Source organism: Pteropus alecto, unplaced genomic scaffold (genome assembly GCF_000325575.1).
Source record: "Pteropus alecto unplaced genomic scaffold, ASM32557v1 scaffold68, whole genome shotgun sequence".
In the NCBI taxonomy this organism is placed as follows: domain Eukaryota; kingdom Metazoa; phylum Chordata; class Mammalia; order Chiroptera; family Pteropodidae; genus Pteropus; species Pteropus alecto.
Genome location: NW_006441386.1, coordinates 6,747,177 through 6,771,896, shown reverse-complemented (window position 1 = coordinate 6,771,896; position 24,720 = coordinate 6,747,177). Strand labels below are relative to the sequence as shown.

Genomic DNA, 24,720 nt, shown 5'->3' with positions numbered 1-24,720 from the left:
CGCCCCGCCCAGCGCTGCTGCTGTGGCAGCTGCTGGCGGCGGGCGGTGCGGCTCTGGAGATCGGCCGCTTTGACCCGGAGCGCGGGCGCGGGCCAGCTCCGTGCCAGGCGGTAGAAATCCCCATGTGCCGCGGCATCGGCTACAACCTGACCCGCATGCCCAACCTGCTGGGCCACACGTCGCAGGGCGAGGCGGCCGCGGAGCTGGCCGAGTTTGCACCGCTCGTGCAGTACGGCTGCCACAGCCACCTGCGCTTCTTCCTGTGCTCGCTCTACGCACCCATGTGCACCGACCAGGTCTCGACGCCCATCCCCGCCTGCCGGCCCATGTGCGAGCAGGCGCGCCTGCGCTGCGCGCCCATCATGGAGCAGTTCAACTTCGGCTGGCCGGACTCCCTGGACTGCGCCAGGCTGCCCACGCGCAACGACCCGCACGCGCTCTGCATGGAAGCGCCCGAGAACGCCACGGTCGGCCCCGCAGAGCCCCACAAAGGCCTAGGCATGCTTCCCGTGGCCCCGCGGCCTGCGCGGCCCCCGGGGGACACCGCCCTGGACCCGGGCGGCGGGAGCACCTGCGAGAACCCCGAAAAGTTCCAGTACGTGGAAAAGAGCCGCTCGTGCGCGCCGCGCTGCGGGCCGGGTGTCGAGGTGTTCTGGTCTCGGCGCGACAAGGACTTCGCACTCGTCTGGATGGCCGTGTGGTCAGCGCTTTGCTTCTTCTCTACCGCCTTCACTGTACTCACCTTCCTGCTGGAGCCTCACCGCTTCCAGTACCCCGAGCGCCCCATCATCTTCCTCTCTATGTGCTACAACGTCTACTCGCTGGCCTTCCTCATCCGCGCTGTGGCCGGGGCTCAGAGCGTTGCCTGCGACCAGGAGGCAGGTGCGCTCTACGTGATCCAAGAGGGCCTGGAGAACACGGGCTGCACCCTCGTCTTCTTGCTGCTCTACTACTTCGGCATGGCCAGCTCGCTGTGGTGGGTAGTGCTGACACTCACCTGGTTCCTGGCGGCTGGCAAGAAATGGGGCCACGAGGCCATTGAGGCCCATGGCAGCTACTTCCACATGGCAGCCTGGGGCCTGCCGGCCCTCAAGACCATTGTTATCCTGACGCTGCGAAAGGTGGCTGGGGATGAGCTGACTGGGCTCTGCTACGTGGCCAGCATGGATGCAGCTGCGCTCACGGGCTTCGTGCTGGTGCCCCTCTCCTGCTATTTGGTGCTGGGCACCAGCTTCCTCCTCACCGGCTTCGTGGCCCTCTTCCACATACGCAAGATCATGAAGACAGGGGGCACCAACACAGAGAAGCTGGAAAAGCTCATGGTCAAGATTGGGGTCTTCTCCATCCTGTACACAGTGCCCGCCACTTGTGTCATTGTGTGCTACGTCTATGAACGCCTCAACATGGACTTCTGGCGCCTTCAGGCCACAGAGCAACCATGCTCCCCAGCCAGCATGCCCGGTGGCCGGAGGGACTGCTCTCTGCAAGGGGGCTCAGTGCCCACAGTGGCCGTCTTTATGCTCAAAATCTTCATGTCACTGGTGGTGGGTATTACCAGCGGTGTCTGGGTATGGAGCTCCAAGACTTTCCAGACCTGGCAGAGCCTATGCCACCGCAAGATGGCAGCTGGTCGGGCCCGGGCAAAGGCCTACCGGGCCCCTGGGGGCTATGGCCGTGGCACCCACTGCCATTATAAGGCCCCCACCGTGGTCTTGCACATGACTAAGACGGACCCCTCTCTGGAGAACCCCACACACCTCTAGGGAGACAGGCCTGCACAAGGGCGGCTGTTGTCCCTTCCTAGCACCCCCTCCTCCGGAGGAGACAGCTGACTAGCAGCTGCCCAGCTGTCAAGGTCAGGCAAGTAAGTGCAAGGGGGCTGAGGACCAGGACGGGGAGACTCTCTTTCAACTCTCACATGTGAGGACCCAGTGAGGCTTACTCCCCTACAGCCTAGTGCAGGGGATTTGCCTGGATGAGGACCCACAGGGTCCTGGGGGAGCATGTGGAGAGGAGGAGGGGGCAAAAGGGCATGTGGTCCAGCAGGGAGTTTATTTAATGATGTAATTTATTGTTGAGTTTCTCTGGAAGCTGTGACTGGAATAAACCCCCGTGTGGCACTGCTGCGTCCTCTCTGGGCTGGGAAGGGAAAAGCTAGGAGGGTGGGGGCTCTGCAGGAGTCTCCCTTGTGAGCAGAGCTGGGGTGATTGCTGAGATCACCCCCTCCTCCCATTCTCTGGCTCCCCACCAATCAGGTCATCCCCTTGGAACAGCTGTGTTTTGCAGGAGTCCCAGATTTGTGTGTATGTGTGTTTCCCCTTTTGCCTGTCTTTGCTCCTTTTGGTAACCTGCTTGCCTGTCCGAGGCCTGGGTTCCTGCTTCCTAAAATGAGACTAGGATGCCTGCTGGGATACTCAAGGAATCCCCTGGGATGACATCCCCACCTTTAGCCCTGGGAATCTAGCCTGCTTGGGGGCCGTGGGTAAGTCTTCACTTTCTGACTCTGCTTTCCTCATTTGTGTAGAAAATGAGGGCATTGGTCTGTCTCAAAAGTTCCCTTGGAGGTCCAGGAACTGCTTCCACTGCCTCCTGTAGCCCAGCATGCTGTCCCCTCCTGGGGCCTAAGGCTGGAGTCTGACCATCCTCATTACCTTCGAAGACTGCTGGTGCATCCACCTCGCTCCTTGGGACGCTAGTCAGGGCACCCCACCTGCTTGTGGCATATGGGCATCACGGTAGCAGAAATGGGCATGAAAGTGGAAGCTGTTGAGTATAGTGAGAATTGGGCTCCCAGCCCCTAAAGGGCTGTGGGAAGATTTGAGATGCTGAGAACAGCAGTGAGTAATGGGGCAGGTGCAGGGGATAGGAAAAGGTCTCAGGTATATCGGTGTGCCAGATCCCAGAGACCCCCATTAGCTTGGAGTCAGACCCCAGGACCCCATCTTGGCCTCAGCTTTAGCCACTGTGACTCCAGCCAGATGAGGGTCCCTGGGTATTATGACACAGAGCAACATTCAGTGTCACTGACAGGAGGCCTTAAGGATCTAACCCTGTTGCCATCCTGATTTTAGAACCAAGGGAAGCCTGAAGTCAACGGCTTCATTTCAGTGGTAAGGCTCAGGCCCCAAACCCAGGGTCTCAGGCCAGAGCTCTTGCCCTGCATGAACCACCCACCTCACAGGACAAGAAAGAAACCAGATGAAAACCGAACAGGCTGTGTCAATTTCTCACAAGCAACATCAGTCATGAGGGGTTTAGGCCTGTCCCTCACAAGGAATAGTATTGACCCCCAGGGGAATTTTGCAACCCTTGTACCTTTGCTTCTGCATTTCTTGCATGTGAAATGCCCTCCCCATCCTAATCCTTCCCTTCTCACAGGGCACACAGTAGGTTCCTGTGCCTTCTTTGACCAATGAAGCCAAGGGACCCTAACACCTTGTAACTCCCTATAAGGGTCCTTGGGGGAGACAGGATGAATTTATTGAAGGTGACAGGGGCCCAGGTTCGGAGTGGGAAGGGCAGTGGCTGCACCAAACTGGGCTTATAGGCTGGGTTTGCAGGGAGTAGAACTGAAGCTGCTAAGGGCCTGCACCAGGGCAAGGGCAGCTGGAGCAAAAAAAGAGGATTTCCGGAGACAGGAAGAGAAATACAAGTGTGTACGGGGCAAAGGGTGGAGGGGAGGGTGAGCACCAAGGTGGCACCATTTCATCCTATTCCTTGCCAGTCAGTGGACAGGGGAGGAGTTGGTCCTTGGTTATGGCCCACTCAGCCGAAACCAGACTGGCTTCTAGGAAAACTGGGATGGGGTTGGGGGACAAGGGGTCAGTGCAGTCAGGATAGGCTAAAGGACTACATAAATTCCCAAGGGGGCTCTGTCTGTTCTGAGGCTGGGATGGTTCACATGGGCCAGGACTGGGGAGGGAGAGTGGACCTTGCCAACTAAGGCTTCTCAGTGCTGGAAGACACTATGGAAAAGTCCCAGGCCCTGGAGGAAAAGGAAGAAGGAAACAAGTCATTAAAGACCTTTCGCAGAAGTCCTCCATTTGATCCTCCTCTCCCCACTTTACAGGCAGAGGAAAGTGGAGGGCTTGGCTGGCTCAAGATCACACAGCCAGGCAGTCTGCAGCCTCTGGAGTTTATGTGACTGCCCCCACCACCACCACTTCCCCGGGGACAGCAGGTGTTATAACCTGGGGTGGTTTTATCCAGAGAAGTCCCTCCCACCCCAACAAATTCCAGAGCTCCAAAATGCCTCAGAAACCAATACCTGCTTTGTGTAGCCCCAGACTCTGTCCTCAGTGGCCCTGGTGGCCCAGCACTTGGGTTTCAGAGCAGCATGTCCACATGATCTGAACTTGTGCATGGGAGGGCCCAAATTAAAGGAACTTCTTAGCCCTGACATCAGTATTAGTTCCAGGGAAACGATTCAAAGTTCATAGGAGTCAGCGGGGATGAACTTGACTGAGGTTAGACTTGAGGTGAGGCCCCAGGGTCGGGGAGAAGATCAGTAGCTGCTATCCTTCCCATCCTGGAGAAAATTCCAGGACTTGGGGGCAGTCCTGGGTGTAAAAAGGCCTGAAGGCCCTCGGCAGTAGTAATGGAAGCGGTAATGGAAGGACAACCCTCTCTTCCTACCTGGCCTTGAGTTTCTTACTCCTAAGAAGACCCTGGCTCCCTGCAAAGTTAGAGACACACACCATCAAAGTGGCGGCTTTGGAACTCAGACACCACCTCACTGCCACCCTGACTGTGCCCCCTCCCCAGAGATAAGGTTTGAAGAAAAAGAACAGTAGTCAAGACAAAGGACTCAGTTGCTTCTTGTAAGTAATGATCAGACCCCTGTCCTCATTTGCAGTAGTCAATCAAAAGTAGGTGGCTTCCCCAAGGTCACACCCCTGGGGAAAAAGTATGAAGAATGGGCTGAGGTTAGATAGGACCAGGATACAAACACTAGATGAAGTGACATGGCTCCACAGGCACTGTCCTAAGAAACCCATCCGAGGGATAGGACTGCATAGATGTGGGCTGGGAGCCCAACTGTGATTGTGTAGAAAATGCTCAGAGGTAGCAGTTACCTTCTCTAGAGCCTGAGGGCTGGCTGATCAAATTCGATTTGACCTTGGGGCAAACTGCTTATCCCCCTACAGGACTAAAAATGCCTTTGAGTGCTCAGTGCAGGCCTGGCTCAAAGTCCACATTCAGCAAGGCCAGTGGCAGAACCCGCACTTAGGGCTTAGGTTCCTTCTCAAACTTCTCATTTTACCTTATGATGTCCCCAATTCAGTTGGTCAGGAACTGGCAGTTTCCCTTCTCAGTCAATGGGATCATGCAGTAGCTCTGCAAAATCTTTGAAGTCCATAGGCAAGCTGCCACACAGCAGTGACTTACTCGATTCAACCACTCAGACTTTATAAAAACTCCCAGAATAAAAAAATAAATGAAGGTATAAAGAAAAAATCGGCAATGTGGAAAAAGTACTGAGGCTAAGTACATGGGAATTCATTACATTTACACTCTTTTGGTATTATATTTGAAATTTTCCTTGAAAGTGTTTTGAAATGTCAGGAGTTTCCCCAAAATTAACTCCTGAAAAACTATATAAATTCCCATAGTGAAGCCTTAAAAAATACGTTTCCCTAATTCCTACAAGTTTCAAATGAAATTTGGGGGGGTTTCAGAGAGAGAGACAAGGCCAGGAGAAACTTGAAAGGCACGCTTTGATACCCAGAAATGTCTCCTGGAAGCAAAGAAATGAGTAGCTGAATCTGACCTGTGGTTAAAAAGACTAAATCAGTCCAATCCTCTCGATGTGGGAGAAGTTTCCAAGAGTCAAAGGGAAAACAGTGCTCGGGACTATACTATGCACTACCACCCCTGAGAGCACACAGACAGACTCACCAGAATTTTCTTCTTTATAAACACAAGTACATAATGTTTATTTGAAATTCCAATTTATTACAAGTTTACCCCTCAATGGGGCCCTTCCTCCTTAAAGACAATTTTAAAAAAACAACAAACAATTCAGGTGTCACTGAAGTGGGAACACAGGAGTCTCACTGTTAACAAGAATAGACTGGCTCTAGGGTAAGAGGCAGGAGAAAGTATTGGCGGCTGGGTTTATGAAATTGTAATGTCAGTGCTAACTCCAAGCCTGTGGGAGAAGGGCGTAAACCTATCCACCAGCCACTAGAGCAAATCCCCAAAGTCCTTGAATGAGGACAGGGAGGAAATGGACCACACCTTGAAGTTTAATATTAAGAGGCTTTATTCTCAAATTCTATGAGTTGCAATCCCTTTGGTGGAATCCTTTTTTCCTTAATTTAAACAGGTACAGAAGAACCTAGGTGCTCAAAATTCCAAATTCAAAGTTGATAGAAAAGAAAATGAAACCCTGTTCTTCATTTATCAAAATCTGCCAATAAAAGGGAAAGAAGACTACAAAGTTTTGTCTAAATATAACTACTAGCACTAGAGTCATTGTGGGAAGGGGCTATCTGAGCTTTTCCTACTGTCCCTCCTCCCACTGACACTGACCACTGAAAGATTCAGGTTCTCAGGGAACAGAGTCTGAGGCCAGGAAAGGCATGGGAGGAGGCGGATGGAGGCGGAGGAAGAGAAGGGTGAAACAGCCACCAGGGCAGGCAGGAGAACACTCCTTCCACTACCAGGGCCCACCGCTTGCTTTGATGAGCCTCCAACCCGACTTCTCTGAAGGTGAGAGGATAGGCTGAGGGAGGAGACAGGGCAATGGAAAGCAAACACATTATCATATAAATTGTACTGTACATGTGCCAAAGCAAGATGACAGAAATATTTTACAAGATGTTCTTTATACAATATCACTGCTGAAACAAGCAACTTTTAATAATTAGAAAAGTCAATTTTTAAAAAATTAAACATTTCAATTCTTCCTGCTTTTCTTCTGCTCCCCTAAGAGCCTGTCTGGTATGTGGGTGGGCTGGGCTCCAACACCCCACTGGCCAGATCCATCAAAGTAAAGGTTATATGCATGATTACAAGCAGGACTCCAGTCTTTAAGTGAAGTGCCTTAGTTTTTTGTTTTTGTTTTTTTTTAATTTTGTCTGTTTTTTTGAGGGGGTGAAGTGGGGTAAGAATGGTAAGAGAATTGTCACAAAGAGGGGAAGAATATTCAGGAATGGCTCCAAGACATGTCCCTTTACTCTGCCAAGATCAACTCAAAAGAGTACAAATGTTTCATGATGCTGGTGAATACAGAATTCTGTATGGCACTCACTGATACCGTCACCTGAGAGGGAGAGGGAGGAAGAGACAGAGTACGAGCTTAAAGAAACATGACTGTATATAAATATAGATTTTAAAAAATCAACACCACCTCCCCGACTGGCCCGATTACACTTGATTCTTCTATGTAATATAGTAATCCCTACCCTGGAGACCGGAGGGCTTGGTACTATTGTGGTGGCCAAAATGGGAAAGGACCTTAGGAAAGAAGAAAGGAAAAGGAACTGGGTTCATAAGAAAAGCCATACCCTTGGGCTCTTCCTGGAAAATTTCATAAAGGGAGGTGGAGGCCATCTACCACCCATGTTTCTAGGCAGAGACCACCAACCTTTACCTAGGCTCTCCAAAGAACTCTGCTTGATCAAGGCCCTATGGAGAGTCTTAGAAAAACAACGCAGGCTTGGGATGACAAGCATTTCTGGATTCCCTGTGATCTCCTCCCTTCCACGTTCTTCTCTGTCTTCTTCTCTTGCCTCTCCCACCCTTCCCTTGCTCTCCCCTCGACTCCCCCAACCTCAGCTCCCTCTCCCTTACCAGGGCCCCGCCTATTTCTTCTGTCTTCGTCCCCTGGACTGTCCAATGGGCTCTGGCTCACTGTCCCCTTCATCTTCAGCAACCCGATCAGGAAACTTCTTGCGTTTCCTACGGATATATGGGTGGCCAGGAAGGTGTTTATGCAACAGAGCCACCAGACATTGTTCTGTCTTCACCATGCAGTTTAGCACATGGCTGCCTCGGCAGTTGTAAAGCTCAGCGTTGATAAACACTTGCTTCATGTCGGTAAGAAACTCCTGCACAGAGCGGTAGCTCCCACAGGAACATTTGTTCTGCATTGTCTGGAAGTCCATGGGGTGGGTGATCACATCATAGTAGTCCTCAGCCTCATCTCTGGTCACAGGCTCCCTGTGGAGAAGAACCAAATGGAGATATGAGCACGGCCTTGAATACAACTGACAGAAACTCTGTTAGCAAACCACCAGCCACACAATGCGCACCCCTGCTGAGATCAGCCAGCTGGCAGGCATAAAGCTATGTTCACCTTGTCCTAAGAGCTATCTCTACAGGTTTGGAATGCTAATCCCCGGGCTCTGAGACATGTCCTAGGGGTTCAGCTGAGCACTTCCTCAACCAGCTGCAAGGCTGGTCCTACTCCTCTGTGCTTGAGAACACAAAGCTCACCTGAATGGCCAGCTGAAGCGGTACTTCACAATCTTGTTGAGGATCTCTTCACACTTCTGCAACTCCAGGCTTTGCCTCCGGGAGCTCCGCTTGGTATGAAGCACCTGGTGCCAAAGGAAAAAGACTGTTATTACAAGTCCAAGAAAAGACATTTTTTGGACAGGCCAAAAAATGTGTGCATCTGCTTAAAAGAGAGAAAAAGTTCGAACACTTTCTAGGAGCAGAGATGATCAAAATCATCTGACTTTCTAGACAGGGAACCCTCTCAGCTAGGGAACAGGCATCTTCCCATCAGCCCCCCTGCCTCCTTCCTGATGGATGGTAATCGAAGAAGCAGAGGGCAGGCAGCAGTTGCCATATTATAGTAGTCCTGCTAGAGGTCAGCTATAGAAGGCCACTGTCAACAGGACGCTAGCCTGTTGAGAGCAGATGGACCTGGGATTATGGTTAACTCCATGGATGGTTATAAACAAGCAACTGCAGAAAGCCAGATGGGTTATGGGGACCAACAGCAGCCAATGTTGTGGGGGTAGGGAGTCTCAGAAAAGAAAAGCAAAAGGTACAATTCCCTTCTTGGGCTCTCCTGGCTAAGGAGAAAAGGGGTGGGGCCTCTCTTCAGGTAGCCATAACAGACTGTAACTCACAGGGGTAGGAGCTACAGACTTAAATGAATTACAGCTGGGCAAGTGGGAGAATCTCTTAATTCCCTTTGAGCTCCCTAATGACTTGCTCTACACCTCCAACCCACCCCGAACCCTAATTTGATCTGTCAAAACAAGCACGTTTTCAAGAGCCTCTTTTTATTCTTTAAAGCCTAAGTGAAATCTAAAGCAAAACCACTAAAATCACATTAGTTGAGGAGCAGAAGGGAGAGAAATGTCCCTCCCATAACAACTGTCAGCAAAAGACTCAAGAGTGAGGCTCCAACATTGCTGACATTCCCACAATGGAGACCCAGCCCCTATGAGCCACTGGAGACACATGGATACTATTTTAAAATCCTTAACAAGTCACAGGCTGCCTGTTAACTAGAGGAGACAATGTTTGCAGGCTACAGCAGGGGAATGCCGGGCATAGCTGTTCCTGGAGGGCCTGCTGCCTCTGTCTGCCTATAGGCCCACCCATCAGCCTCTCTCCAAAGTTAGGGAGGAGGGAGGAGAGGGGAAGGCTCCCACCTGTTGCCAGATGAATTCCTAATGCTGGAGTGGAGGGTAAGAAACAGAAACATCAGAGGCAGGATGATAAGTAATTCTTACCAGCTCATCAACCTCAGCATCATCCATAGGTGGTGCCTTCGGCCGAGACCTCCTGGTTGAATGTGGCTTCTTACCTGGTCGTCGGCCTGGCCTTGCCACAGGGGGGATGACACCCTGCTTGCCCCGGACAGTCTTTCGAGGTCTCACTAAAATAAAAAAAAATATGGACTGATAGGAGAACAAATGAGGATAAAGGAAGCATGTTTATAGAATGGGAAGATAATCTGGACAAGCAAAGCAATGGCTTCCTTGAGTTACAGGGTACTCTGCTATTTATCTTTTACCCTACCTAACAAGGCACTTTAAAGGTAGCAGTAATAGATTAAGAATGGATACCTTTCATCAACTGCCAAAGACCTTTTAAGAGTCTCTTCAGAAGGTCAGTGCCTTCAGTACTTCTATCCTCTGGCCCTACCCTGTTCAAGTTACTCCAGGGAATGAAGCCTTTGAAGGAGTCGATTGTAAACTGACTGAGGAGAGGCCTTTTCCTACAGCTCAAGTTCAACCTGAGATGGTATAATGTATTTACATGTGAGAGGAATTTGATTGTAGAAGAGATCCTGCTTCCCAATTCCCAATTATCCTAAACTCACCATCGCAATCTTTTCAGAGAAAAGCTGATATTTATGTGAAATACTTATGCGAAGTCTTCACTGAATTCAATTTAAGGCTAGCCCAGGTCCTGCTTCCTTGCATTTCTGAAAACCATAGACAGTCGGTCGCTTCCATAAGAAACCACCCAGCGTCCCCAAGAAGAGAATAAAGAACACGAAAGCACCCAAGACTACTTGGGAGAAATTGAGGTGTCTCAAGTTTATAATAGGTGCTCAATGTTAGACGAACCAACATTTTCTTAGGAAGCAGTGCTCCATAAAGATTAACTCAAGGTTTCCCCACAAAACAAAATTTCCCTGGAAAGTTGGGAGGTGACATTTGGACAGAGACAGAGGTATACAGAGGCGATAATACAACAAATTAATAAACAATGTTCGATATTCTATTTCTGGACCATGATAACCCTCCATTGGCTATTTTAGGGTCTCTAGCTCAAGAACGGCCTAGGAAAAGAGTAAGAAGCTGATATCAAGGATGAAATTTGGGATGCTAAGGATAGCCACCAACACACTGACTAGAGTTGTACTAGGGAACGACATCGTTGGTGGCCTAAAAGGCAGAGCAGACAAAAAGCTTTGAGGTACCAAATACTTCCTAAATTCTTTTGGCAAACAAAGCCCCTGAACCTGGAAAGGAAACAATTCTTTGGAAAGAGCAACAACACAGAAGTGGAAAGCAACGATTAGTTTGAAAAGAAATAAATCAGCACACTACTATATTCAGAATCTGTTCCCAGATAAACGTGCCTCTGAATCTCATCTCCTGGCCAGTAGATGCCAGCAGACGCCAGCCTCTATGTCATGCAGGGTTAATGGACTGCTTATCTCCTCACCCCGGATACCTGGAAAATCATGCCTCGTGAACAAACAAAAGGAGCCCAACAGGAAAGGGAGAAACTGAGGTGTCTCAAATTAAAAGCCTGTGGGACTGGGGAGACGGGAGCAGGTGTGCAAATCCAAAGGCCTCAGGTTTTGGCAGCACCACTGCAATAAGAGACTGGTCATGCCAAACATTCTCTATTCTCTCTCCCCTTTTACCAAGTCTGAGTGTTCAGAGTGCTATGATCTTGGGAACTGAACCATCTCTTCAAAAGCTCATCAAAATCTTGACCCATGGTCTCTTTTCTACTAATGTACAAAGGGTCTATTTTGGAAAGAGGAGAGCTGTTGAAAGGGGTAGACTGCAGAACTTTAGGCTTAACCGTCACAATAAGACTCTCAGACTCATTAAATATAAACATGAAAATAATAGTCAATGAGGTGAGAGTAAATGAAAAGGGTTTTTTTCTCCCCATATTGGCACCTAGTGCCAAACAAATCTGAACCTTTCTAAAGCCTTTACACCTAAACCATGGAAAACCAGTATTCCTTTTTCAAACCAGCAAAGCTACAGCCCTGCACACTATAAGGAAGAGAAAATCACTGTAACCAGAGAAAAAAATAACTTCTCTGAAAGCAGCACTACACCAGAGGCCAAAAGAACTGTTAGATGGCAATGGGCCTAGACCTTTTTTATCCTTTGTCCCCAGACACTGAAGGGTTCAGAACTAGCAGACTTGTTATAAAACATACTTGGGACCTTGAATTCCACTAACTATTGGACCAAGTGGATCTGCCATAAATTGATATTCTTGAGACCAAGCTATCCAACCTCCTACTAGGAAGGCAGTTAAATGGCACGCATTTTGAAAACCATTTAAAACCATGGCAGTGGAGTCACAAGAACAGCCACAGGAAAATGACACGATGGCAACGGTGAATATGTATTGCCAGTCAACCCAGTCTTTCCAAGTAAGCTAAAAAGACTGTGTGGTTAACTAAGAAGGTAAACTGAATACTTACATCGCAAACCAGCCACCTCATAATCTTCTTCCTCTTCTTCTTCTTCCTCTTCTTCCTCTTCATTGCTCTCATCATCTTCGCTGTCCTCAGAGGCAGACTCTTCAGTATAATTCCTGTGAGGTGAAAAGGATGTAGGGAACATGGTTCTAGGTCAAAGTGTTCCTATGGGGATAATAAAGTCCCATAGATATTCTAGCAACTTTTTCTTCTTCTCAAACTAGACAGATTTTATTGTGAGGGAAGGGAGCCTGAATCTAGGCCATGACACAGGAAACAGAATAAAAAACTAAGCTTCGACAGTATACCTTCTCCACCAGGCCCCAAGTGCTTTGATTAAGATACCAATGGCAACAGAACTCAAGATCAAAATGCAACTCCACCCCCTCTGCGCACAAAACAATACAAAATTCTTATTCCTTTTATCTCACAAAAACAGCCAGATAACGTAACATTTCAGATGTTAAAATGTGTCCCCAACTCTGGGGTGGACTGAAAGAATAAAAGCCCAGACAGGTGTTACTCCACCTTGATGGCCCCCTTCCAGGAGCTAAAACAGCTTGCAGATGACCATAACATCAAAGCAATGGTAATCCCAGCTCAGAACAGCTGGTCCAAAGCCCCACCATTTCAGAGTAGCATGCCCCATCTCTCTAAGTGTAGCTGGAATGGAGTGAGAAATAACCGAGTAATACTGTTAGGTGGGGTCAGGATCAAACAATTCTGCCCTTTCAAAGAGAAACCAAGCCAGGGTGCCTATAAGCTGCCCTTTTACAACCTTAAATTTCAATGTGAAAAACAACAGTATTAACTTGGCAAATATTAGGTACCTCCTCATTACAAGGCCTTGTGTTTGGCCTTACTGGAATTAGGGCAAAGAACAAAGCACCACCTCTACTCTCAGGGCACTAACAATCTCATGAGAAGATGGTCGTGTATAAAACTAATCATAAAGGCAAGATGCAACAAAACATTGTTTTAGAGATCGAAAATTCAGTGGGAACACAGAGGAGGAACAATTAATTCTACGGATGTAAGGACATTTCAAAAGAGCAGTGAAATTTTCGGTAGGTCGTGGCCAGTTTACCCAGGTGAGAGTTCTGAGAAGAGGGAATACTCCCATTTGGGAGGAAAACACAAGAATCAAGGATATACAATGAACAGTCTGTAATAGGCACACAAATATGTGAACAAAGGCTCATAAAAACATATGTCAGTATTGTATAACAAGAGTCTCAAAAGTTAGGCTAGGGAGTTTGGACTTTATTGACGAAGCAATGGAAAAATTGAAATTTTTGAACAAGAAAGTAACTTAAGCAGATCCTTCTTTGCTTTATGTAAACCATTCTGGTACCACCACAAAAGCTGGAAGGATAAAAGGGAGAAAGATATTAGGTAAAGAGTTGAGAAGCCAATGAAGAAGCCCAGGTGAGAGATGTAAGAGGACCGAATGACAACAAGGATCTTGGAAAATGGACAGCAGGAGATTTATTCATTAGACATCTGGACGCTGACTTGATAACATCTGGCAAATGCATATGACTATAGAAGAGGGAGAGAAAGATGTCTAAGTTGACACCAAAGTTCTAATCATGATTAAGGAAGGGAAATAATAGGAATGGATAAGAAAGGTAATTTTTAGCAGGATTTTTAGCAGTGGGTGGTTGTAGAAGTAATCACAAATTAAAAAACAGAGTGAAAGCAAAGCAGAGGAAAATAGTTATTTTAGAAGGCATGGTCAAGAAGATAGAGAACACGGCTGTTAGGAAAAAGTAGAAATGTCAACATTAAGCTAAAATTAAACCAGAGCCCTTTGAGCTCCTATTGTAATATCTTAATGAGTAGGCTCTATACCCAAAGATGAACTTAAAGGTCCTTAGAATCATTCCATTTGAATAACTGAAGCTAATTTTAACACCTACTTATTCATTTTTAAAAGAAGAAATTCTCACCTGCCACGGGAGTTACGCCTGGCAGTAGCAGGCTGGCAAGCTGGGCACTGCCACTCACCATCTGGTACTTCATAGAGGGCTGGCCTCAGACAAAACAGGTGGAAGGCTTTATTACACTCGTCACACAAGATCAGTTTGTCATCCTCACCTGCAAGGAGATAAAATTGTATAGCGTTGTCAGGAGCATAGCAACAGTCAAGGAGTTAAGAAAGAGCCATTCACCTTCAACACCAATGAAGAACAAACGTTCTAGTATAGTGCTACTCCATTTTTTTAAAAATGCAGTCATTTTCTGAAAAGAAATATAGCACAAATTAGATCGTGTGTAATTTAGGGCTTAGGTCTTCTGACTCATATCCCAAAATCTATCCAGGCCTAGGACAGGGCAGTTAATATTTACTAAGTAGCAGCAGAAACCAAATGATGGCAGGAAATATTGCTGCTCCTTTGGCACTAAGAAATGAATCCGCCATGAAATATTATATTTTCTGCCCTTCCTCCTCCTGGACCTCCTAAACACTTCCCAACTCATATCTAATATGGTTTTCTTAAAACACTTGGTTTCTCTACATTTGAAAATACACTGAACCAATTTAATATGGTCATTTCCTCTCTCCAACTGTCATTAGAAGTCAGTTTTTAAAGCAACTGAATGATTTTATACAGAGCTTTTCATTCTTGGAAATTAATTTCTAACCTAATTCACAAGATAACTTCAGCCACTGGAGAGTCAATCACTGAGGAAGGCTTTTAGCCATGAAATTCCTTTTACACATTTTGAGTTCTGAAAGCTATCAGCATTAAATAGTCCCAAATGCCTTGCTTTGGAGGACTCAGGGCTGGAAAGCCCAAACCTGAGTATTCTTCACAATGTACAAGTACTGCCCTCTGTTGGTAGCACCCTCTTACTTCACAAATAACTAAAATTCATAGATGATAAAAGGAATTAAAATGTCTAGGTTAACTATTTTTGCTACCTGTAGAAAATTTAAAGATTAGAGAGATCAACTGCTCTTATTTTTATATTCAAAATTGAGTAACAAAGGGCCTGGTTTGATTTGCTGGCATGTGATTTCAAAGACTAGCACTTTATAGCTCAGAAAATAAAATCTGTCCCACATTTAAATTCTGTGTACACAGAATTTTTTAGGGAAGAAAAGACCTGGAGAATGGAAGTCCTAGTCCCCAATATACTCAGATAAGCAACTTTAATCTAAATATACCTTTTTTTCGACAAACTTTGCATCTAGCATTTTCTGCTGACATATCCCACTTGATACAGGCATCAAGCATCCCAAGTAGAACATGCATTCTGGAAAAAGTCTGAGCTTCACGGATTGCTGTCTTCCATTTTTCCAGAGCAGATGCAACCTAAACAGAGACCAAATCAGGCCAGCATTACTACAATGACCTCAAAGACATGAATTTTTCACATAATACTGACAAGAGTACATTGAAAGAGGACTAGGAACAGGTAAAGATACAAGAGCATTCTGAGTACATTTACCTCCTAGAGCTCCTCCAGTCTAACTCATTTATAGAAGAAATCACTGTTCTGAAGGGTTAAAAAAACTTGCCAAAGGTCACACAAAGAATTAAGGAGGGTGGGGGGAAGTAAATGACTAGAGACAGGTCTCTTCTAGTGAAAACACCTTAAGGATTCAGTGTCATTTAAAAGCAAGAACACTTGTTTAAATGCTAGTATGCAACAATGTCACATAGCTAATAGAACTTTGGTTAACAAGAATCAGTTTCTACACTAACATGACATACTCCCAGATTACAGGGCCTAGAAATAATAAATAATATCTATAAAGTATTCTACAGCCCTAAAAAAGTATTAAGTACTGATATAAAATATCCATCTTGACTTGAGGTGAAAAATGTAAAGTCCCAGGGGTTAGCCTGACTTCATTCTGAGTAGTTACTCTCAGTATAACCTGCACTACCACTTTCAATCATCAGAAAATGCAATTAATTCAGAATCAGCCAAGCAAAACATAGTGAGGGTGGCAGAAAATATAATCAAGAATTTTGACAATAAACACAACCTTCTTGCCTATAAAATATACATTCTAAGGAGAAAGAGAAATACCATTTTAAGATAACACATTTAATTTTATTACTGTTTTATTAGTCAAAAGGTAGTGTTTTTGATGTTTCAAAGCACTTCCTGCCTAAATGATTAGGTGAGCATCCTTGTAAACAAACGCTAATGTGGGGGATACAATTCTCAGTCAGAAACCACAAGAGAGATGGACAAAGTAAAACGTAAAACTTAGGCAACTCACCAAAAGCAGAGAGGCTAGGTTATCTTAGTATCATCAACCTTGTGGAAGTCATATTGCTTAACCTCAGTCATGACTGAGGTTAGCAACCCTTGCTGCTTTTACCATTCGGCAGACACCACCAGTGCTGGATTTCACTCCCTTGCCCCAAGCAAAGAGATCTATAATAAGTAAAACAGTCTTCCTCCTACATGAAAGGCCAGTTAACCTGGAAGGCCATAGGCTTTAAAATAAAGCAGCAAGTGACTTCTGAAGCTGTGGTGTGAAGGTTGAGGAAGAAAAACTAATGCTGTCCTTTCTCTTTTCAACAAAAACAGAGAATCAGAGAGAGTCTTGCAGGTATAAATTTATGAATAACAAGAATAATATAAACACACCAAAAAACTCTATTTAAGAGGGTGCTTAAGGTGTAGTGGAAACTGACTCGTTCCTTAATTCAACCTGCAAATACAGATATTTCAACATCTGCCTTTGAAATACAGAATAATTTCCTTCCTTCTCTGTCCAGAGCTCCTCAGTAAAACGTGAGGTTCATTATGACAGCTGCCTCACTGGTCTTCTTCCCCTAATGTAACAGAGCTACCATATGGTACCAAGACTCTCTTAATGTAATAACGACCGAAGTCTCTTCAATGAAATATAAATTTTAAGATTTTAGGTTCAGTTCTTAAAAACAGTACAACTGAAAAAAGGCAGGGAGTGACTAAAATGGGCTTTGCTGTCATCTAGTGGACAGTCAGATGTACATAAGTATTCAAGAATAAGTCATATCAGCTTAAAGTACTGTTTTTTACTTCCTGAAGTTATTTCCTATAAATTATAAATCTGGATTCTCAATAGCTCACCTGGCCTTATTAACTGGAAGAGATCTTGGAAATAAACTTATTTAATTTCATTTTTAAAACATTTACTGAGATAAAATTTGCATATGAAAGTGTACAGGTCAATAGTTTTTCATATATTTACAGAGTTGTGCAACTATCAAGATAATCTTAACTTCAGAACATTTTCATCTCCCCAAAAAGAAACCTGTACCCATGAGCAGTCATTCCCCATTCCCTACCTTAACCCACCACTCCCCCAGCCCTAGGCAACTACTAATCTACTTTCAATCTATAGATTTGTCTATTCTGGACATTTTATATAACATGTAGGCTTTTGTGACTGCTTCTTTTACTGAGCATAATGTTTTCTAGGTTCACCCACATCACAACATGCAACAATAGTTCATTTCACTTTAATTACTGAATAATATCCATTATTTGGATATATCACATTTTGTTTATCCATTAATCATGATGGACACTTGGCGTGTTTCCATTTTTGGCTATGAATGTTTGTGCACATTTGTGTAATGTTTGCTTATTATTTTTCGTGGAAAGAAAGCTTGTCCAATGTTTCATAGCAATTTAGGGCCAATTTATCCCCATCCCCATCCTGTTATACACACTGAGTTATATACATCTAGACCAGCTGAGACTGAGGGTAAAAACATTAGGCACATAACTTGATAGAACATCCTAGTCTTCTCCCATTGCACAAAATTCCAAACAGGCCAACACATTAAAAAAAAACAAAAAACAAAAAACCTACCATATTCAAGACAGCGTTTTTAAAAACAGGTCAACAATAGCAAGATAAAGTTTTGACATTTTACACTGGTGGCACCCAGTAAATACTCTCTGTCATGCTGTGCTACTAGGAGGCTAGATACAATATTCTGGTGAAAAATCCAAATTCTCTAGTATGTTTAAATAAAGGTGGTCTCAAGTTAGAAGTGGGTATAACAGAATCAAGAGGAAGCCAGTTTATATGCAAATCACCGTTAATCCCTTTGCTTAACAGTAAAAAGGAAGCATAATATCTTGGCAAAAATATGAGGCTTCGGACTATATTCTTCCACAAAAGAATGTATAAAATTGAAAAACAGATAATCAGATTGTCAGGATAAATTCATCCAGAACATAACAGAACCCAGGATTTTGCCAAATTATCTAATGTCTTTCCCATTTTACACAATAAAATAAGCAGTAAATATTTGAAATCATCAACTATTACAAAAAGAGATTTCAGAGAGAATCTACTTTTATGCACAAGGAAAACTAATGCCCAGTTTAGAGATAAATATTAGCTCATGCAAGAAAGTAGTGCCGGATGAAAAAACCCTGGCCTCATGTGAAGTGGAAACCTTCTAAGCAAAGGACAGCGGAAAATTTCTTAGCTGTGGCAAAGCTGACCTTCGGTGGAGAACTAAAGGGCATAATGTCATTTTAATGAAGAACACTGCTAAACTACTCAAAAGGCAACCTAATTGATTTTCCAAGAAACTCTCCCATGTTTTCCATTTGTATAGTGTGTGTCTGGGCCTCAAGGTTAAACCTGCAAAAAGTGCTCGTATTTTCTTCCCCAATCAAACTAAGAATAAAGTTTTATATGACAAGCTAAGAAGAGGTTGCTTCACTATGGGGTTAAATACTAAAACAAACAAACAAACAAACAAACAATCAATCAGAATTCTACGTCTATTAGTTCTCAATAAGAAAGCTTTACAGGTAAAGAAATGGCAAAGAAAGGTCCCATCAAGAAAGACTCTTCTGTATAAAACTGAGTTAAAAATAAAACCCACATCGTACTCATCGAGGCCAGAAATTATGCCTAATGAGAAGAGATTTAGCAAGGAAACTTAAGCAACTAATGTCTTAGATTTCATCTAGAAAATTACCTGGATGCCATATAATCATTAAAAAGAACGCGTTGAAGTAAGAACCAAATCCTAGTACAATAATGACATGTGTGAAGTCTCTGAGGTTACATTATGAATTAATAGTTAAACCTTTATCTGAGTCTAAGTTCTCCGCTTACCTCTTCCCCAAAACAATCTTCTTTGTATCATATATCACCCTTGGCTTCAGGAAGAAGAAACAGGGGAACATGACAACAATGTTTCAAATAACTGAGGAGCTTTGGGGAGTAGACTTAGTCGGTGTAAACTGGGAGGGCAGCTGTCAATAACAAGAAGGCCAAGTTCAGCTCAATCTATCAAAGCCTATGCCCCCGGCCATGAACTGATTAACTCCAATTTATTCTTCAAAACCTAGCTGATATGTTCTCACCTCTGGGAAGTTTTCTAATCTGCCCTAGGTATCCCTCCCTCACAGGTGAGCCAAGTACTGCTCTTTCATCATCAGTACCTGTCACACTACTATAACCATCTCTCACACTCAAACTGAGTTCCTTGAGGACAGACTTTTGGCTTCTACTCATCACTATAATCTCCAGAGTTATCACAGTGACTGGCGCAGGCAAATCTTTACAAGTTGTTTGTCAAAGAAGAAAAGAGGGAGAAAAGGAGAGAGAAATCAAAAATAGGGGAAAGTATTCCCTTGGCTAATAGTTGGGACCTCTCAGCGTATTGTTTTCAAATTCTTAAGTAATCTTAAGCAGAAATCTAATACAAAACAAACAACAAAAAAAAACAACAGAGCTGCTAATAAAGAAAAATCAGAGACAACATCAACATAATATTCATCAGTAAGGAATTTAAGATGTTAAAAAAACAAACACACAATCAGGTAGATCTACATGGACTCACAGGGAGAGGGGACAGATGCTCAGGATATGCTGATGAGTAGAAAAACCGTAGAACTTTATGCAGAGGATTCCATTCTGTAAAGATCCAACAAACTCATCTTTGTATGTATATAAAAAATAAATCAAACTATTAGAGAGTGATATTCTTAGGGAGTAGAGTTAGAATGGAAGTTGTTTCATATTTTACTTACCTCTCTCATTTGGTTTACTTACAATGAGTATGCTACTTTTAAAATTAAAAAACTGAATATCCACATACAAAAAAATGAAGTTGGACTCATACCTTTTACTACCTACAAAAATTAACTCAAAATAGATCAAAGATCTAAATGTTCAAGCTAAAACTATAAATCTCTTTGAAGAAAACATAGGGGAAAAGCTTCATGACATTGAATTTGGCACTAATTTCTTGACCATGACACCAAAAGCAAAGGCAACAAAAGAAAGAGATTAGGTGAACTTCATCGAAATTTAAAACTCTTGGGCATCAGAAGACAGTATATAACAGAATGAAAAGGCAGCTCAGGGAATGGAAAAATGTATTTGCAAATCATATATCTGATAAAGGATTACTACTCAGATAACATAAAGAACCATACAACTCAACAACAAAAACCCAAACAACCCAATTAAAAAATAGCCAAAGAACTAGAACAGACATTTACCCAAAGATAGAAAATAGCCAAGAAGCACAAGAAAAGATGCTCTACATCACTAATCATTTGGGAAATGCAAATCAAATCCATGAGATACCACTTTGCACCCTAGGCTACTGTCAAAAGAAATAGAACATAACAAATGTTGGCAAGGATGTGGAAAAATTGGAATCCTCATGCATTGCTGGTAGGAATGTAAAACAGTGCAACCACTATGGAAGACATTATGGCAGTTCCTCGAGAAACAGAGAGAAAGCTAATCTATGCTAGGATTGACTGTTTATCAATATTTTGATAACTTGTAAATTCTGTGATGTCTTTTGTCTTGCATCTCTTTGTCTACTTTTACACCAGTAACTTATAAGGAATCTTTGTAGTCTGCATTTGAATGACTTCAATATACTTCAGTTCCACTTTTTTATTTGACCCAAAGAAGCATTAAATAGGTCTTGAACACTGCCAGTGTGTTTTAGAAGCCTGAAGTTAGTAAGATGAAACCCAACATCAAGAATTAAAAGCAAGTAACTCATGTGGAAGGAATGTAAGAAAGAAAACACTGGGTGGTTTGGCTAGAGCGTAATTAGTACAGGGTACATTAACTAGATTCTCTGGTTTTTAAAAATTTGAATTGCAACAATTTTTTTTTGATGTGCTACTTCAATTTTTAGTAGCAAATAAATGTGTGTATAGGGATCTTATTAAAATTTGAGGCGTAAAAAAAGTAATTAAACAGAATTCCTATTTAATCCAGTAATTCTGGGTACATACCTGAAAGAACTGAAAGTAGGAACTGGAACAGATATTTGTACATCATGTTCACAGCAGCATCATTCACAATAGCCAAATAGTGAAAGTGACCCAAGTGTCCATCCACAGACAAATAAAAAAAAAATGTGGTATAGACACACAATAGAACATTACTCAGTCTTAAGGAAATTTTGGCACATGCTACAACATAGATGAACTTTGAAGACATTAAGACAACTTAAGACAGTCATAAAAAGACAAATATTCTATGATTCCACTTATATGATGTGCCTAGAATAGTGAAATATACAGACACAGTAAAAAAAAGGTGGTTGCCAGGGGTTGGGGTTGGGGACAAGACGGGTATAATCTAGTGTTTATAATGAACATAGTTTCAGTTTGGGAAGATGAAAAAGTTCTCGAGATGGATGGTGGTGACAGTTGCAGAACAATGTGAATGTCCCTAATGACATAGACCTGTGATTATTTATTCTTTAAAAAGAATAAAATGTTAAATTGTTATGTATATATTTTTTAAAAATTTAAGAACTACCATACCTTTTAAAAAAGGAATCAGCTCTGGTAAAGTGGAAGGGGAACACTCTGACCTATTCTATTACCCAGCCCTAGAGTCAGGGCTATGCTCCACAGACCAGTCTGCAACCACAAAGTTTAGTGAAAGTGACAAAAATGGAACACTGGCTCAGGGAACAGTGCTTACAGTAGCATAGGGTCAGACTATTTAAAAACAAATCACATTCTTCTAAACAGTTATAAAACTACATCTTCATTAACTAGATACCTTTGCTTCCTCTGCCATTTTTTTCTCTTCATCCACCTCTTCAGTCTTTGCTGAATCTTCGCTTTGGAGTTTTCTTCTCTTTTGCTTGGGAGCCATGAAGCCTTGCAGAAATTTCTTTATGACACTGGCTTGAAGAGCAATTACACACTCACCAAAATCCTTTAGTTTCTCTAATGAGATCACCTACAGGAATTGGTTTAAAAACCAGATTGAGAGAAAGGCCAAGAGAAAAATGAAAGGAGACTATCCTTGACTAAATTCAAGTCAACCTAGACCACAACGGGTCACATAACATTAATTTATCTGGATTCTTCAGTTCAATGGATGGCTTATGCATTTAAAAGTAGCTGATTACTTCCATCTCCTCAACGAAGGGATCCACAAGATGCTGAAACTTGCCCTACTTAAGGAAGTTAGGCAACTCATCCATTCACTCAGTAACTGAGTATCTATTATGTGCAAGCTATAGTCACAAGGCAGAGAAAAACTGAGAAAGAAAATAAAAATTTTCTGACCTTTTGGCTTATAAACTATAAGCCAAGTAATATGCTTTACACACTTCACCTCATCTAAGCCTCACATTATTTTATGAATGAGGAAACGGAAGCTAAATCACTTTGATCCAAATCATGCTCTTAAATGCCAAACACTACCTTCTCAGTCACATAAGACTTGCCAATTAAAAGATACCATTTTATGACCACAAAGAGACACAAAGAATGATGATAACCCAATGTTAGCAAGGTATGGTCCTGGGTTTGGCACAAAGTAGGCAATTATTTGCTAAATAAAAAAGTAAATATAATATCTGAAAACGGCAGTGCTTTGGGTTGAATAATTCTTCAAAAAATCATGTAAAAAACATAAAGATGTTTAAATTCTTTTCCCCAGGAAATGTACCAAGAATTTATAACCCGACTAATTTAAAGGAAAAAAGATGCATATATAAGATGCATATATAATTCGCTAATTCTAATAGCAAAGAAATATAAACTCTGACAGTAAAAGATTTAAAATCGTATCAACTCCATGGGTTATTATGAACCGTAAAATGATACAGACTGAAATAAATAAAAAGTGTTTATAAATTAGAAAAAATGGGGGAAAAGATGTAACTGCTCATAAAAATCGCACAACTATAATACACATGCTATAATGCATGAATAATTTTAAAAGACTCATAAATATTATGTGAAGTTGAAATGAACTTTATTCTTTAAAATCAGTAAAAAACACTTTGCAATAATAATTGATGGATAGTATTCTCCAATCTTCGTTCTAGCTTTGACACCTAAACCTATCTAAAGTGGAACACTGGGGCTCTTATGGGTCCTACTGAGCAGTAAACATCAGGACTATAAACAGGCCTTGAAATGGACTCATCGAACTGCATGAGTGTTGCCCAACATAAGCATAACTGTACTGAGCTCACCAGGTGTTAAGAATGGACAAAAACAGGATACACAAACATGTGTCATACTTTAAAACACAGGCACCACATAGGAATAGACATATTAAATAATGTTATGGGACTATGGCTCCAATACTGGTTTTTCATTCAACTTAATAGAAAACCTCTTTTTAAACAAAGATTCTGAGCCAACTATTAGATTTTTCTGGATACCAGAAGATGACAAAGGAAAGGAGAAATATCTTAAGTACATAGAGAAGTTTTAGTTCTACACACGTCTTTCAAGACAGACCCAAACATATGATTTCCAGGATCATATGGGGAAGTCAAAAACAATATCAAGGAACAATTCCAAATTGGGTTTCCATGAGCAACAGATTTCTTTGTATGTTCTTACCCGAGCTTCAAATTCTGATGTTTCTTCCACATAACCAAGACCCCCCTTTTGTAATCTTGTTGCAACTTCAATGAGATCACTACGAAGAAAGTTTAAGAGCTCCTGGTTGCCATCACAAGATTTTAGACCCAAATTTGGCTTCCGGGCCAGATGAATAGAATGAATAATGTCCTGATACCTAGAAAAGTTGAGGCAAGGGGGAAGGGTAATAAATAAACTTTTGAAGATGGTCTATAAATTTCAATTACCTGAATGACATGTTTCATTTCTACATGACATATTTAGATCTTTTTAATCTCTCTGGTGTTTTTTAATATCTCATGTTTCTTGCACACATTTTCAAATTTCTCTTATTCTTGATTCATTTTAAAAACACATTTTACTCTATATTTGATAAATTCCAGTATATGAAGTGGTTTGTTATTCTTAGCTCTCATCCATGGTACCTGGAGTTTGTATATTTTTTAACATTTTGACCATGAGTACTGGGAATTTTATCTGTGGGAATTCTTTTGAGGCCTGGTTTGAAGTTGTGCTCCTCAAGAGAGAATGTGCATTTGCTTATGTCAGCTGCCAAAAACTGCTACCATCCCAAGACAACTTTAAATCATCTGCCTGAAATTCTTCACAACATAGTAGATACATGATTCAACTGAAAAGCTAAACAAGGACCTTCAAGTTCACTCTTACACTAAAGATTAACCCTCTGAAGTCCCAGGAAAAGA

At 42.8% G+C, this 24,720-nt stretch overlaps 2 protein-coding genes across 3 annotated transcripts in view; one reads left to right on the top strand and one right to left on the bottom strand.

Moving 5' to 3' along the window:
* The first annotated feature begins 6 nt into the window (after positions 1-6).
* Positions 7-2,120, top strand: FZD9 (frizzled class receptor 9). Its single transcript, XM_025051496.1, has one exon. It carries the CDS (start codon positions 123-125, stop codon positions 1,761-1,763), a length of 1,641 nt encoding a protein of 546 aa, XP_024907264.1. The 5' UTR covers positions 7-122; the 3' UTR covers positions 1,764-2,120.
* Positions 2,121-6,761: 4,641 nt separating this feature from the next.
* Positions 6,762-24,720, bottom strand: part of BAZ1B (bromodomain adjacent to zinc finger domain 1B) — a 57,922-nt gene continuing 39,963 nt past the window's right edge. The window contains exons 12-20 of one of the 2 annotated variants that reach the window (XM_006918558.3): positions 23,996-24,173; positions 22,188-22,370; positions 15,327-15,474; positions 14,104-14,251; positions 12,155-12,267; positions 9,699-9,844; positions 8,443-8,546; positions 7,798-8,166; positions 6,762-7,267 (exon numbers count right to left, since the gene is read on the bottom strand). In XM_006918558.3, the coding sequence (XP_006918620.1) occupies positions 7,809-8,166; positions 8,443-8,546; positions 9,699-9,844; positions 12,155-12,267; positions 14,104-14,251; positions 15,327-15,474; positions 22,188-22,370; positions 23,996-24,173 (1,378 nt within the window). In that variant the 3' untranslated portion in view covers positions 6,762-7,267; positions 7,798-7,808. Of the gene's footprint in view, positions 7,268-7,797; positions 8,167-8,442; positions 8,547-9,698; positions 9,845-12,154; positions 12,268-14,103; positions 14,252-15,326; positions 15,475-22,187; positions 22,371-23,995; positions 24,174-24,720 lie in introns of those variants that run through there. The other variant, XM_025051495.1, reaches the window with a different exon arrangement.

Coding starts and splice junctions, on each gene's coding strand:
- FZD9 (XM_025051496.1), top strand. CDS start 123: ATGTGCCGCGGCATCGGCTACAACCTGACCCGCATGCCCAACCTGCTG.